Below are 16862 nucleotides of genomic sequence, written 5' to 3'. Positions count from 1 at the left end.
CACAGGTTACACGGTTAGGAATACAATCATTTTAAGCAGGGTCCCTGACATGTGTAAACTAAATTCCACATTGAAAAGTAATTTTTTTTCCAATAGATGAACTAATTTTTAATATTTTACTGACAATAGAAGGTAAAAAATATATGTAATATGTAGTATATATTTTTACAATAGTTTGTAGTATTCAATATTCACTTAAGCTTATTTATATTTTAAAATAATAAATGTTATTAAACTAACAATACTAGTTATAGATAGTAAGAACTTTTTTATTAACTTGTTAATTATCTAAGAATAATATGGTAGAGGTATTATGTCATGGACAATAAGAATTGAATGACTACTGACTAGCCTTCATCACATAATTCCAAGGAGTTCATGTTAAACATTATTCTTTGACCAGTCAACCATTTAGTTGTAAATAAATTTTTAATAATTCTGTTTTTTTGTTTTTGTTTTTTGAGAACACGTTCCTTTAAGCTTTCGTAAAAAAAAGATGATACTATGTAAATTAAAATATAAATCCGAGTACCTAGTGTTCAAAAAATCAAAATCGTCACATTATTTCAAGGAATTTACCTCAAAAATTATCTTTGTCTGGTAATCCATGTAGTTGTAATGTAGATGATATGAATATTCGAAGCACGCAATTTTCTAAATTTAGGATTTGTTGGGATTGCATTAAAGGTACTGAGAACGACTCTCGCATTCATAAGTATGAATGAGAATGAAGATTCGCATTTATAAGTATGAATGAGAATGAAGATGGTGATATCTCAGTACCTATTCTCTTTACTTCGACTTTGTTTATATACCAATTAGGTGTCACGAATGGGGGCGGAAGCTCATACTTTACGATAAACAATTTTTTTCTAAAAAATAAAAAATATTCATAAGCGGGATTCGAACTGGGTATTTTTCACATGGTCAAAACCACGCTCTTGACCATTAGATCAACACCCACCCCGTGAAAATTATGTTTTGAAGCAACTACTGGGTGAATTTTATACACCCCTAAAAGCTTGGAAATATTAAATAAGAAAGACTGAAATTGACAGTAATTCCTCTTCCCTCTTAGTAGTTTATTCATACCACTTGCACCTCCAGACTACCCAGAATTTCTTTGTGGTAGTCTAGTACTAACCACTGAGCTAATCTCTTCCCAATTGTTATTTCATCAGAATCCTAAAAAGGAAATTCCGTAAAGTATATGTGTTAATCTAACACTGAAATGGATGATTATACGCTAGTTTTTCGCCGTTGGCATACTGATGTTTGTCCAAGGAGAAAAAACAGCATAAACTTTTCGCCGATGATTAGAAAAATGACCCCGGTTTTTCTACAAGCTCGGAACTCACAACATAAGTCAATGTTTCACGGATAAAAAAATATATTTTTGTTTTATACTAATCAAAACTAGAGACTACATGTAAATCCGCTGAGCACATATTTATAAGGCATAAGTGTCACATTTTCTTCTAAATATACATTTAAATAACAAAAGTTTATTGATCTTGAAAGTCTTCAAATATGTACGCTTAAATGTTTTAGATGTAAATGTGACAAGATGATGAAAATGAAATCAATTGTGAACTAATGGAGAAGTAAACTGGTTAAGATGGACGATTAAGCTGCTTCTCATAGCAGATTAACGATTTACAGAAATGGTAGTTTTTTGCATTTTTAAAGTAAGGCTTTAAAACTTTTTTATAGTAATTTATCATCTTCAGTTTTTCAATTCACTACTGGCCTATGTTTTCTACTGGCGTATCGACTGCGAGGTCATTTATGCCCTTACTTGTAAATGAACAATCTTTGTGTCGCAATTAAACATATATTTCTTCAAGTTAAAATTAATAGTGAGGGTTATTATCTTGTTCGTACTGAAGTATTTAAAGTGGTGTTTTGTCAATTATTGCATATTGAGTAGTAATAACGCCACAGAAGAAAATGGGGTGGGCGGCCAGTCCAGAAGAATATAGATCAATAATAACTGGCGCGTGCCACCGCAAGGGCGCTAAATATGATGAGCTATTGGCTAGCAGTCAAACATTGCTGCTACTCACTCAATCGACAGTTCTCTGGTCAGCACGTACTGCTTCGTTGTTGAATGTAAAGCATTCTACTTTCGTTTTTTCTTCTCTTTGATACACCATAGCACATTATATGTTTGAATATATTTCCTTCATAAAAAACAGTTTAGATGGGAGTGATGCTCTCTCATACTTTTCAAAAAATTATTAATTAAATACATCGTTCATTCGACTAAGATGATGACTGCACAGAAGTTCGGCTTTCGTAGGGGGAAGAATCGCAGCTACCTATTCTTCACCTACCAGCCCTAACCACGAAACGGGCACTGGAGCGTTGAAAAAAAAAAATATCCAGCAAGAGGTTGCTAGATAATCAAAAGTTCCGTGCACTAATTGAAAGAACTACAAATAGGAAACTGGAGAACATAGTGAACTAATCTCGTCTCCCTGAAGAGTTCGTTTAACTTACAAGACGCGGCAATCTCAGGAAAATATTGATCTCTCTTGAGACTACCTTTTAATGTAGAGGATGCCCAAACGGCATCAATGCTAAGAAAATTAAAAGGTCTGTGACAATAGTTTAAGGGATTTTTCACTTTCACTAAAACCAATCCTCAATTTACAAAGAAATTTCCTGTGAAAAGCGTATAAATAAAAATAATAGCTTTGTATATTTAACCCGGGATAACTGGCAAAATTAATTTTTTCAACGTAAATAAAAATGCAGAAAATAAAATACAAAAAGTATTAGTTCATTGATGGAACAATACGTCTTTTTTTGTGTTTTTTTACATATTCATACTTTTATAGAAACTGGAAGTTCAGAATTTAAAAAAAAAAATCATGTTAAATTCCTTAATACGTAATTATTATGATTTCGCTTTCATATTTCACTTTATAAAAGCGAGTCATTTTCAATGTTTACTATGCAAAATAGAAATCAAGGAAGAAAGAACTATGTAAATCGGGAGATAACTATTTATGTCAAAATCAGATTGAAACATAAATGTAGATTGATCCATTACTTTAAACTTACTTCGAAAGTATTCAATATATTGTCATTAAATAATTAATACAAACCTTAATAAATAAACTTTACAAACTAATAAATACTATGTGAACTTTAGTCCGAATAAATTGAAACTTTAAGTAAATGTTATGACCACTTAAAAAAAAAAAATCAACATACCTTACCCATCATTGCTTCAAAAGTAATTGTTTTATAAACGTTACGTTAAAAAAAAAATTGTTTTCAACTCATATTTGAATATGAGATAACAATAATAACTAAAAAGAAGAAATGAAAAGGCTTCAATAATTGGTAATCAACTTTGTCCAACTAACAGAAGGAGGTTACTTTTAGGATGTCAGGTTAATTAGACTCCACTAAGTTTTTTAATTAATTAGTTACTTATAGAAATTGTATTCAGCTTCAACTTTTTTTTTTTAAAAAAAAAAAAAGGTGCACAGATTTTTCTCCATTTAACTCTCTAAAATACCCGATTTTAAAATGTATTTAAACATTTTATTGTATTCTTAAGCAACATTTTATACTTAATTATCCAGCAATTATAAGTGTTTATAAACATTATAAAAGTGTGTTTTGTATTAAACTTTTAATGAAAATGAGTGCGTTGTTTTTTGGAAAAATGATATGGTAAGTACACTCTTAAATAAAATCAATTAAATCATTTCAACATCTCATACTTTGTATCTTTTTTTTAACAGTATCATTTGGTAACTACAGTTCTTATTTTAATACAAAAAATGAATACTATTGAAGTGATGAATGAATACTGAAGTGGTGTGGTGACTCATTTCAAAAGAGGTTCGTTAACAAGGATAATACTAAAGATCGTTCTTTATTTAAATTATAAACTTTAAAAATATTATTGACCACCATTAAAGTAATCTTATGATAGGTGACTCAGACTAAAGCTATTGGTCTTTATCTGACTGAAAGATACTAAAACGAAGTTTCTTCAAAATTAAATACTTGCTAGACAAACAATTTTCTTCAAACTTACAATTTTAATCATTGATAATACATACATGATAATAGCCTCAAAAAATTTCCTAAACTTTATAAAAGCACCTAGTCCTGGTGGAACTCAACCTTCACTTGTAACATTTTTGCAAGAAGATACTATTAAGGGCACTTCTGAGAGAGGATTTACAATATGATTTTTTTTAACTTCGTGTTTTGAATAATACAAATCATACTCTCATTTAAGTACTTAATGTCTGTATATCTGTAACTTTTGTTTAAAACTTGTTTTTCTGGAATATTCCTTTTAGGACGTTGTTACCCACTAGATACCAATGTAATATTAAGTTGCTGAAATCACTAAAATCATTTCTTAACTGGAAGGATTTTTTGAATATGGGTTAAATACCACTTTTAGCGTCAAGGTAGTAAAATTTTAAAACAGTGGAGATGGTACAATTTAAGAAATAGATCAAATGAAAGGTAGCTAGTTACTCGTCCCATCCCACCAGATGCAAAGAAACAACAAAACTCATACTTAAGACCACTTCTTTTTAAAACGTATAAATTAAAGGAAATGATAGACAACAAATTTAACTTAAGGCTTCACCTAATTCCTTAGATGACTCAACTTTGGTGAGTTTAAGTAGAAAATGTACCTCTTCATTTTATTGTAAATTGTACTTTTAAGTTTCTTGCGCAATTACCTGGTCCAGTGAGGCAGGAAACTTAGTGGTATAATTAAAAATTTCCGAATTGTATGCAGTGGCTATTTGCGGAGCGAGGATAAAAGAGAATATATTTAACATACACAACTTTCTCTTAATACATTTATTACATTGAGGTTAATAAACAAATAACTGATACTAATTCTTCATTTGTTTTTTATTTAGCTCCGTATTAATTTTGGTGATAGTCGCGGCCATTAACTTATCTGGAAAAGAGTCACTAAATCGGGACGCTTTAATCCTTGAGAGATTTTACCCCTCTGCCGTTGTTAGGGTTCCCACATTCTACTTATGTTCCCCTCAAAATACCTCTTTTATTTTGTCTACCGTCATAATAAAAAGGGGAAAAATATCTTCGTTACAGTCTCTTTTGCAAAAAATATCCGCTTCCTCAACGGATAGGATTCTCTTTATAACTTGACTGTCCGCTACTGTTATAGAACACCGAGTAGAAGTAATTTTCTTCCTATTTATACACCATTTTACATCCTACCAGATTATTGCTGTTAGAAGAACTGTAATCGTCATCTTTTGTGAAATTAATTTCGAGATACACTCATTACTAAATAAATGTAACCGACATATAAAATACATAAAAATTTATTTGCACTGAAAAACTGTTTAATTTTCTACCTCTCTTTGAAAGTAAAAAAAAAAATGATAATTTATCACTTTCGTGAATTTTAGAAATTTGGAATTTTTGAAGGGTTTTTAGACTGTCAACAGGATGTATCTATTCTTTAGGTAATCCTTAAATTTAGTAAAAAATACCAAGTTTAATGAGAATTTATTATGACTATTTTAAACCAAATGGTTAAAAAAAACAAAAAAACCTACGCACAACTAAGAATATGTTGTACGCGCACTGTGCTATTTTAAGCATACATATTTTTAGATAGCGTACTACTATAATACATGTAAAAGACTGATAAAGCTTATAGAATTGATACTCGAGACTAATTTATAATTTTATTGACAAGATAAAGAAGCAATGCGGCTGGTGATAAAAATATCAGTAAAAAATTGCTTTCGCCTGAATTTGCTTCCACATACGAACATGATACAGGGTCAAACAAGGCAGTCAACTTACAGGATATAAAAATATTAAGCGATGCAATCTTCGGGATTGCAAACATCAAAAGCCGTTGTGGTAAAAACTAACTCTTATTTTTAGACTATCAATTGAAGTAAACAAAAATATAAAACTGTGTTCTTTCTCTCTATAAATTGCCAAGTCAAAAAATATCATTACTCCTAAAGTAAATGGAATAATGTTAATGTTAAATCAAGATTGACTTGATTGGGCCTAGCCTTCCTTATACTGCCTTTACAAGTAACTTGTATCAGCATTTTTTAAAAATGTTATTTGCAACTTAAAACTACAGAGCAGAAGTCCTGCAACAAGTGAACATGTTTAGAAAACAGACATGTGAAAGTTATCAATTACCTAGAGATGAATGACTTTTCAATTATATTGTTACTTATCTCCTTAGCGAAGATATCGCGTGGTTATTGCCAGCCCCAAGTGTTGAATGGGACAATCGGAACGATTGAAGATAAGTGCTGCTTCAATTAATGGATTTAGATGATATGATCGTGGAGAGTAATTTATTCAAAGTAGTAAAAGATGTTTTAGGCTTAGTACCAATTGTTGGACTTGGTAAAAGGAGGTGACGAAATATTTGGTTGTCCATAAAATCAAATATACTTCTTTCAGCAATTAATAGATTGCTTTTTCATATAAAGTATTCAAGAGGGTAAACAAAAATAAACACTAAAAGATGAAAATCTGATATTTATGAGAGTTAATGATAAGTAAAATAAATATTTCCCAAAAGGTCCTGATTCTAACTGTACTTAAGCCGTCAGTCATCAAACGAACTCAAATGTGTCAACTGTAACTCATGCTCCAAATAAAACTCAATTATTTCAATCATACAAATATAAACAATAAATTAGTGAACTATGTGATGCGAAACATTCAATGTTGAAAGATACAGAAGATAAAAGGGAAAAGGCACAAACTTAATTTTTTAAAAAAACAATATTTAAAATCTGAAGATATTAATAAATATGTTAGTACTTTTGTGCAAACAGTAATAATTACTTTGCAAAGGATTGGTGATTAGATTAATTAATCGATGAAAAAGTATATTGAATTTTTGTGAAACGTTAACCCGAACGTTCACTCCTAATTGAAGGGGAATACATATATAACGATTTTCTCCTTGAGTTTACACCAAATCAATAAATTTATTGGTAAGTGAAACCAATATATCACAAAGTCTTCACAACTCATCTAATCATTTTAAATGATTGCTGTAGTAACAAACGTTTCTTTTACTTGTACATTGCAATGACAATAATGCTTTGGAACACACTAGAACTTAATAAACGTTGTTTTCTATAATATTCAACCTCACATATAGTAATAATAAAAGTAGTGAAATGCAGCATTCTTTTCGAAAATCCTTGGACATCTTCCTTGAACTAATTTATTTATCCGAATAAATATTGATTTTGTTCATATCCACTTCTCTAAATTAAAATCTTATACCCAATATTTAATCTAGCGCTTTTAGAAACAATTCAGGCATTTACAGTAACAATCAGGTCAAGAGAATGACCTTGCAAGTTTTTATTTGTTCTCCATTTGGATTCGTCTCGTGTGTTTTCTTTTTCGACATCATTTTTCTTCTCATTTTCTCCAGATGATGCCATTTTGATTACACGAACTATAATGCCAATACTTTTTTTTAATGTAGCAGTGTAAATGATCAATTTTAAATGGAATATTTAGCAGAAAAGATGTTACACCAAAAGCATAATATTAATTAATGAAAGTTCATGAAAATTGAAAAGACATTGATACTCCTCCATTTTTCCCGTGTATTAAATTACATTCCTTACTTATGCTCCACAGTGAACTTATCACTTAAATAAAACTATTTAGAAAATAAATAAAATATAATTCTTATCAATTTTCCTCTTTATTCTTGAACCCTTTAAGACTTTATTTATCACTGAATCTTTTTATTTTTATTAGCTGACAATAATACTTGGAAAGTGATGGAAAATTCAAATGGCACTTCTTGATTTTTGGGACACAACAAGGTTGTGACATTCTATACTACCAGGCAGCCACATAAAAAATAAAACTAAATTAGCAGGTAAGAAATTAATTTCAGATTATAGATTTTCCTAGCAAGTTGCGAAAAAATTGTAAAAGAAATTTGTAAGAAAATATGTCAATTATGTTTAACATAATTAAATCTATTTTTTTTTTTTTACTTTATATTGATTAAATAAAATTGCACATTATCATTAAATTAAATAATTTCATCAACATTTTTATAGGTTGCTGGTGTTAGGTCTAAGATTAACTATAGATTGTCCCTATGATTGTGGTTGTTCAAATATTGAGAGGTAGATTTCAAAAAACGTGTTTTGAGTCATATATTGTGGTTGTTCAAATATTGAGAGGTAGATTTCAAAAAACGTGTTTTGAGTCATATCAGTACAGTCAGTGGTTAAACATTTTTTACGGGTTTTGTAGTAAATTGGATAAAAATTTATAATAAGGTATAGACAGTAATTCATCAACTGAATAATCTTTAATTATGTTTAAATAAAAAAAATATATATTTATATGAATAATTATCAATAACTTCCTTCGCTGAATCAGTCACAAAAAACAAAACAAGGAAAAAAAATGAATAGCGCTCTTAAATCGCTGGTTTCTCACTGGCACGCTTGTTATCCACAATCTCTATAAAAACTTGGGCAGAATTTTTTTAAATTTGGAAGTCAATTTCTCTATTACGAACTTCATGCAGGAAATTCTGAAACCGATCAATATAAAAGATGACTCAATAAGATTGTGATGAATGAAATTAATCATTATCTGAAGAATTATTTATAAAAAAATAATCAATTCCATATAAAAACAAATGTCCTAGTTTCTTCTTACAATGCTCAGAAATCGTTTTGTCGTATTCTTGCCAGACTTAAGTTAAAGGTTGTAAAAAGACGCCAATGACGACTAGCCCGGATGAAAAGGTGATCTGGAAGCACCCATTTTTAGCTCTAGTTTTTAAACTCTCAGCTAGTTTACGTGAGATGGTAACGTAGACTCATGAAATACGTAAACTAGTGAAAATATCAGAAGAATAAATATTTTTTAAATGAAAAGCGGCTCATGTTTTCTCCTAACTTACCTACTAGTCTTAATATTACTAACTCATATGAAAAAGAATCAATTTTCCTTACTACGTAAGAAGAACCTTGAACAACAGAGCGGTTTCCGAGTAGTAACTCTGGTAATTCCTGAATACTAGATTCTAAACGTTTAAAGGTAGTTTTCTTTTAATATTTATCATAAAATTTTTATAAAATGTACTTTCCATTTTTTTATAGGAATCAAAAGCAAGAGAAGTTGAAATAGATGTTTTCTAAAGTTCTGCTAGGAAGTCTCTAACAGAAAAAATGAGATTACTTGGGAAAATGAGGAAAAACAAGATATTAGAGACATTCAAAGAAAAATCGTTTCAAAGGTTTAGCCCATCCATACATTCTCAAATTCAATTTTAGATTGACGCCTGCAAGAAGTAAGAAAATTGAAGAAGTCTGTAAATGAGTTGACTGGTGCTACTAAAGTCCGGACACTAGCAGGAGATAAGCTGAGCAGGACTTTTCTGAAATAATTCCGGGAAAGTGCAGTAAGATGTGTGATTCATTGTGATAAAGTTAAAAAAAAAGAAATCTGAACTTCAATCAATAAAAATAAAGTAATCTCTATTTTCCAGACAGGCTTCACGCTCAAACTACCTCACCAATTAGGTGCCTAGATACATACAAGCGGTTAACAAAGTAACTTTTATTGCAGCTTTTGAGCCCTTACACAACAGTCCTGCCAGAAACTTTAAATATATTCCAATATTAATATAATCATAACCTAGGGAAAATAAAATCCAAAATCGATTCAGGAATCGGACGCAATACTCTCAACATTGCGATCATCAAATTGTAATCTTCATTAAATCTGGCATTTTAATTTTACTCGTCTTTTTAAATATGTCATTTAATTTTTTATGTAAATTGTACAGTTCTGAAAATACTAGAGATCGTCGATTGATAAAGTACAGAATATTTTTTTGTTATAATACCTTAGATTTGTATAGGAAATGGCTTTAAAGCTAAAAATCCACTGCTATCTACATTGTAAAAAATTGTATCCGGGGTATATTGGTGTAAACGTTGCATTAATACCTCATAAGTGTTTTTTTTTTTATATATATATATAGATTGTGAGCTAAGTTGAAGATAGAAAGAAGTGTACCCCACAGGTTGGAGTGATTCCGAATAAATGAAGATAAAAATACATTTGAAAACGTAGATATTATTATTATTTATTTTTTTGTACTATTATATGGACGGTATAATTATGAGGCAATTTGTTGATTTTTTTCAAACCTCCAAAAAAAGAAAAAATAATAATAAAATAAAAGGTATAGGTTAATACTAAACCAAAAAAATGGCTTTGCGGATGGTACTATGGATTACAGTGCTGTTAGACCTCCTTTTTCCAGATGTCTCTTACAACTAACTGTCCTTTGATGAACAGTATTGTCTGCAACGAGAGTACAATGGTCCAGAGACCCAGCCGTGCTCTGAGAACCTAAGATGTTAGCGCGCCTTAAAATTAAAAAATAAAAAGATTTTCAAACGCAAAATTAAGTCTCTCAAAGAGCTAGGTTTTCAACAAAGTGATTGAGGAGAAAGAAGTCCGGAGAAATGCAAAAAAAAACAGAGATTTCCCCATGGACGAGTACTTCATGAGTATTTTCACAGATTTGAAAATTTTTTGGTTGTAAGCTGTAGAGAAAAAATAAATAATATTTTTCTTTCCACTACTCAAGCACTCCAGCTAAGGCTAAAAATGATAGGTGAAAATGTGTGCTCATTGTATATGTATATATTCAAAAAATTAGAAGTTTACTAAATGTTCTTTGTCAGCAGTGTTAATTAATTTCAGGTACTGAAAATTTCTAGTTTTTATTTTATCAGAGTAGCTGTGTCTAAGTAATTGTCCTTTTTACTTTAAATTATATGCATCTGTTTTTTATATATCATTATTCTATATTTTAATTATTTTCGACTAATTCAGGATGAAATGGTTTTAATTTTAATTTAAGATTACTTAATTTTTGAAAATTGTTGTACATGTGTAGGACAGTCTCCTTGCCACAAGATGTATCTTTCTTTAGGCAAATAAAATACATATATTATTATTATTATTAAGAGTATTTTCAGCGGTGAAATTCATTTTCAGAATATCTTCACATAATAGTTCGATATCAACGGTAAATAATCCAAGCTAACGATAGAATATGCTGAAGAGTTAGTCCTCTTAAATTCTGCCGATATGGTCATCATAATCTGGGGTACACTAAATTCGAACAATTTATCATAACTTTGTCGTACAGAACACCATATCAAAACAAAAGTTTGACTTGATAAACCATGAAAGGACTGATATTACTCCTAGCAAAATAACTTCTCTTACTAATGGCTTCACAATATTCATTCTTATCAATGAGCTGCTTGGGTTCTCAGCAGTATAAAATTCTGAAGTGGTCCCCAGATAGAACTAATAGTAAGATGATTCTGAGACTGTCTTCACGAACTTCTCTCCGTCTCCTGGTAGAAACCACAAAGAATGGACAATTCAAGAGATTGAGGGTAATATCTGGCCCAAGACTTTTGTGCTAGAGTGAGCTGAGTTTCTGGTTTTTGTTTTTATACGGTTTGTCTATAAGAGCCTATCTAGCTAGCTGGCTTGTATTGGGTAGGGCTTACCTGAAGACTATAAAATAATAGAACTCACATTATAAAAATTAGCTAATACATAAATTGCACATTTCATTTGGAACATAAATATAAAAAGGTAGAGGTATATTTTAATACAAAAACGTACGAACTAACAACCAGACTGGGAAGTAAAAAAGATCTCTGAGTAAGATCTCAAGTTGTAAGCTGTCACTTAAGTATGTACATACCAATTTTTAACTTTTTTACTAACCTTTAACACATTAAACATTTAAATTATTATCGTACAAGATATTTCAGTTAAAGCTTTCTAACATTTCCATCAAATACAATAATTATTTTATTTAACATACAACAAATTGCAGTTCATTTCTTCAAAGTGATTTTTTTTAACTTCTTTGCAGTCTTAGATTAAAGGTACTTTTATAAGTACGTATTTGTTTTTATCAATAAGTCCTTCAACATTAACAACTAATGTTTTAAAATAATTTGTCAAATTTTAATTAAATCTAAAGATTCAACGATTTTGGTGAGAAGTAATCAACTCTAGTTGCGATAAGTTTTTTGTTGTGAGTAATATCTGTCCTTTTTACATAATTCTGCAAAATCACTTCTTCCAATACTAATTCTAGATCGATACCTGGCAGGTAAGTTTTAGCGAATTAAGTATCAGGGCCAAAACTTTTAAAGAAAATGAAAAATATATCTAGAAATCTATTTCATTTTTTGAGTTTTAACAAGATAAATAACTTTAAAAAAGAATCATCCCAAATTATATCACTAAATATTCAATCGGTCGTCTTAAAAAGTTAGTACTAAACAGGGTTAATCCGCATAGTTGGACAATAGAATTATTTCAATCCGTCATAGCTTGTTGATTGAATCCTGCATGATAACCTACAAATGTAAGATGATTCTAAGCATAAAATATTTTGTAACAATGTTTAGTGACTTTTAATGATTCAAAATCAATCGTGGCTAGCAAGCCGAAGGGGTTCAGTCATTGGGCCTAATGGTCTTTAACTTCATCAACACTAGCATAAAACTCAAGACCAACCAACTTGGCACTGATATCTGATGATATCACTGCCTTCTTTTGTTTTGTTTAGTGTTGACTTCATTGTCCAATCACTTAACAGAAGCTGTAGATAAAAAACAATCATAGACAATGTTTCTTTGAGAGAAAACTGTACGGAGGCCGGTGAGAAAGCTCCGAATGGAATCATAGACTTCTAAGATTTTTTCTTTTTAAAAATTAATGATTTTTAAATAATCTTCAATAGACTGCTTCCTTGATTTTATCCGTCACGGCTCGCATGTTTTTGGTATCCCGATCCAGTTTTGGACTTCTATCGAACATCAGAAGTTAAAATCAAAATTGGTAAAATAATCACCATGAATTTAAATTTAGTATTTTCATACTAATAAGAACTGAAATATATTTTGTTTTAATAATATATTCAGAATCGATCTTCGGCAAAGAAAATACTAAATTTGAAGAATACTAAAACAACTTTTAATTTTAGGATTCATATATCACTTCAAGACAAAATAAAATCTAAGGCTTAGTATGAGAATTGACGAACCTAGTGCCAGTAATCTTAGCTTTACGAACGTCGCCTCTAACCGACCGTTCGGCCTTCACTAAAGTGTTAAATTATTTTTCTTTAATTTGTTATGTAATGAGTAACGTAAGATTTGCAACTTTCATCTCCCAATGCTAGAGCTTAAAAGAAAAAAGTCTAAAAACATAAACAAAGAGAATACTTGAAGGTCAGAAAAAAATCTACATTACAGAAAATTTTTAATTAGTGTCATCAAAAGCTTCTTGGATTTTGAAGAATTGTGTTTCTTACACATGTTTAGACTTTCTATGGCCATTACCGAACATAATTTTTTTTAAAAAAAAAAATCTTTAGATTTACTGGAATACTTTTGTTCTTTATTTAAAAAATGAATAAAACAAGAAAATATAAAGGTCTAAATAAAAAATAAACAGTAGGTAACGGTCCACTGACTCATTTAAAAATCAATATTAGAAGGTGTACAAAAGTATAGCTTCAATATTCTGTGGAGTACTTTCATGCAAAACAATTCAGCTTTCATTTTTCTTACGGTATACAAAAAAAAAAAAATCAAATTTACCAACCATTCGAAACCTAATTATCTAGATTTTTTTATGAGAAGTGGTCACTTTATTTCTGGCTGTGACCGTGTATCTTACAGAGCAGTGAATTTAACATAAATAAATAAATAAGTAGTCTGTTCGTTCAAGAGGTTAGGTTGTTTGGTGAAGATCTAGGGAATACCAGAAGATCTGCTTTCAATCTTAATGGACCGAGAAGATCTTCTCCCAAACAGATACTTCAAGACTGCCGCCATTGACTTCAATATCGCTTGCAAAATTCTACCTTAGATGTTACCAAATTTCTCTGATCAAGATTAGTCATCATAGATTTCGTCAAGTTTCAATTTTCAATACACTAAATAATACTGTATTTCAATATTATTAAAGAATTGAGGTATTTATTGAAAAAGAATAATTCAAAATAAATTTTTATTTAATTCATCGAAAAGTACGATATCAGGTTGTACTTTCTGTCAGACCACCAAAAAATTGGTAGCCATAAGAATAAAGATATTTCTTCTAAACGTTATTGAAATAGTTCAAATATTATTTTGATTTCTGAAATTTTTCGGCTTTAATATTAGATTGAAAAATTTGAAAAAGCTAAGTTTCGTTGTCCGCTGAATTAAATAGAAAATTTGTCAGAACTCTTTAAGCAGTGTTGCCCCCTTCTTGGTTTCAATAAATCTAGATTTTAGGCAATCATCTCTGTAGGATCCTAGGATTAAGGCGTAATGGACATTTTTTAGGGATCATTTTAGTTTTACTTTAATATTATCTGTTAATTAATTAATATTATTTATTGAATGGACGGAAATCGTTCATTTTTGTTCAAGGATAAGGTATGGCTGCACATTCTCAATTTCTAAACAAAAGCATTTTCATTCACCTGCATGTAATGAAGTATTTTATAAAAGTAATGTACGCTTTATTTTAGGGTCTTTAACTTCGTTACATTTTTTTGATCGAATGTTAACAATTTAATGTTGAATTCCGTTATGCAAAAGGCTCAACAACATAATGTGGTTAAGTACATACTACAAAGTATTAAAAGTACTATAATGAAAAATAAAGGTTCATTAATAAAAGGTTAGACTAAAAGTTAAAAGATTAACATTAAATCTTACATAAATGAATAAGTAAGTACAAAATTAAATTAAATTTTGAAAATTTATTAGAAGGCTAATTCTGCCTAATTTAAGAAGTAAAAACAAATAGGTTGATTACTAAATATAAAAAAAAGCAATTAATGCCAAAGTCAGCCATTACTATTGGATTTTTCAATCTTTTGACCTAACGGCTAGCGACTAGGTTTTACCTTCAGGGCTTCAAGTAATTTTACATTATGAAACCCCAGGAGTCTATTTAACAAAAGTAGGGGGTCTATCTGAGCTAGGGGGTCGATTAGGGGTCGAAGGAAAAACAATTTCGAACCAAATATAGCGAACCTTGCAAAGAAACATCAGGCACACCCATCTCATTAATTAAGAAGCAATACTGTAGTTACTTTATTATTTTTTACTTATTTATAATTACTTATTATTTAATAAATATTAAGGTACTTAAATTTCAACATTTAAGATATTTTTCATAAAACTATTGTTTCACTATGTAAAATTACTTTAGTAAATGTTTAAAATCATAAAATAAATGTACAAACACAGTACCTAATAGATAGTTTTATTTTAATTAACTGAAAATTACTTTTATAGGGGTCGATGGAGATTTCGAAAAATTATTTAGGGGTCCATGATCGAAAAAGTATGGCGACCCCTGGGGCTTAAGCTAACTAATTAAACATTTGTAAATTTGTATTAATGATTCAATTTAGCGAGTAATCGGTCCAGAACAATGAATGAAGAATGCTCTGGACCTACTCCTTGCTAAATTAAATCCTTAATATAAATATTTTACGGTCACTATAAGCTAATACAAATTCATATTTTGTACATTTGTTTTAATAACACATTTTCTTTTCACTTCAAATTTTATTTCATTTTTTTACATGGTAGATGGTTATAAACATTAAAACCTTAAAGATCTATAACAGTTTTAAACCAGCTAACATATAAAAAATCAAAAATTTTGATTTAAAAATTTATTTAATAAATTTGCAATGTTCATTATTCAGCTAAGACCTGAAAATGATTCTATATCGAAAGCTTGGTAAAAATAAAAAAAACTGAAAATGGCAATAAATATTACTCTACCCTCTAGAATGAATAAACCAGTGACCAAAACAAACAGTACAAACAACCCAAAAAATAAATTAAAATGCTTAAAATAAATACTGTCTATTTTGAAAAGTATAGATTTGTTTAAAATTACCAATTTAATTAGAATTTCTCAACTCAAAATCATTTGAGAGTTAGTGCAATTATCCAATTTAATTGAATGCGTATTGGTATTTTATATCGATCGAACGGTATAATAATTATATAAAAACTAATAATTTCAAAAATGAAAGAGCACTACCGAACTCATCTCGATTTAAGTCTTTATCTCATTCCCACACTTTGGTATTCACTTCAAGGTCCAATTCTTCATCTCTCAGTCTGTGGTGTCTCAGCTATTAAACTACACTTTATCCCGAGTTAGCCTATTAATTTATAAAACAAAAGAAAGGGATAAAATCTGGTACAGTGATCGAGTAAGGGTCAGAGACAAAACAAAATATTTGTGTGTGTATCTTAATTCAGCTTACACATCACAAATAATGATATTAATTACAAATCAAGCAAATCCATTCAATAGGCTGATAATAGTCCCTTTGGGCAGAAACGTTCTTGTTATTATCCTGTAAAACTATTTAGTTTTATGAAGAAGTCATTTATTTCTCCCTCAATAATGTAACCGTAATAGAGGGATTCCTCACCAATGAACCTAAAAATAAATATAAACAATTTTATACTAGCTGGCTAAGTTTAGGCAAAAACCGAGTTCAGTCGAAACATACAATGTAATAAACTACTTACACAATGTTAACTGACAATTTATAGATATCGCCACAAAACATAAATGCCAAAAATTAGTAATAAATAGCTTTACACCTCAGTCAAATTTATTTCGATAAATTAATTGTTTAGATTACCTGCACTTATCAAAACCTACGAAGAAAGCTACTACCGCCATTAGAACATAGTCGCCTATTAAAATAA

At 29.7% G+C, this 16862-nt stretch overlaps 1 protein-coding gene and 1 long non-coding RNA gene across 11 annotated transcripts in view; one reads left to right on the top strand and one right to left on the bottom strand.

Moving 5' to 3' along the window:
- Positions 1 to 16862, bottom strand: part of enok (histone acetyltransferase enoki mushroom) — a 46720-nt gene that overhangs the window by 24169 nt on the left and 5689 nt on the right. For 2 of the 7 annotated variants that reach the window (XM_074136977.1, XM_074136980.1), the window contains exon 1: positions 3223 to 3363. The exons of the other annotated variants lie outside the window; for them this stretch is intronic. In XM_074136977.1, the coding sequence (XP_073993078.1) occupies positions 3223 to 3234 (12 nt within the window). In that variant the 5' untranslated portion in view covers positions 3235 to 3363. Of the gene's footprint in view, positions 1 to 3222; positions 3364 to 16862 lie in introns of those variants that run through there. 7 annotated transcript variants of the gene reach the window in all.
- On the top strand, positions 5 to 10980 carry LOC141458704 (uncharacterized). 4 transcript variants are annotated; one of them, XR_012461109.1, is made up of 5 exons: positions 5 to 132; positions 1552 to 1688; positions 3762 to 3861; positions 7795 to 7918; positions 9165 to 10980. It is a non-coding gene; the product is annotated as an uncharacterized lncRNA (long non-coding RNA). The 4 variants fall into 4 exon arrangements; XR_012461110.1 differs by lacking the exons at positions 5 to 132; positions 1552 to 1688 and adding an exon at positions 3233 to 3354 and having other exon boundaries at positions 9165 to 10979; XR_012461108.1 differs by lacking the exons at positions 5 to 132; positions 1552 to 1688 and adding an exon at positions 3272 to 3404 and having other exon boundaries at positions 9165 to 10979.

This window comes from Rhodnius prolixus, unplaced genomic scaffold (genome assembly GCF_049639745.1).
Source record: "Rhodnius prolixus isolate KJV_2025 unplaced genomic scaffold, Rpr scaffold_5, whole genome shotgun sequence".
NCBI lineage: Eukaryota > Metazoa > Arthropoda > Insecta > Hemiptera > Reduviidae > Rhodnius > Rhodnius prolixus.
The sequence above is the reverse complement of the archived record's forward strand: the minus strand, read 5'-3'. Positions and strand labels throughout refer to the sequence as shown.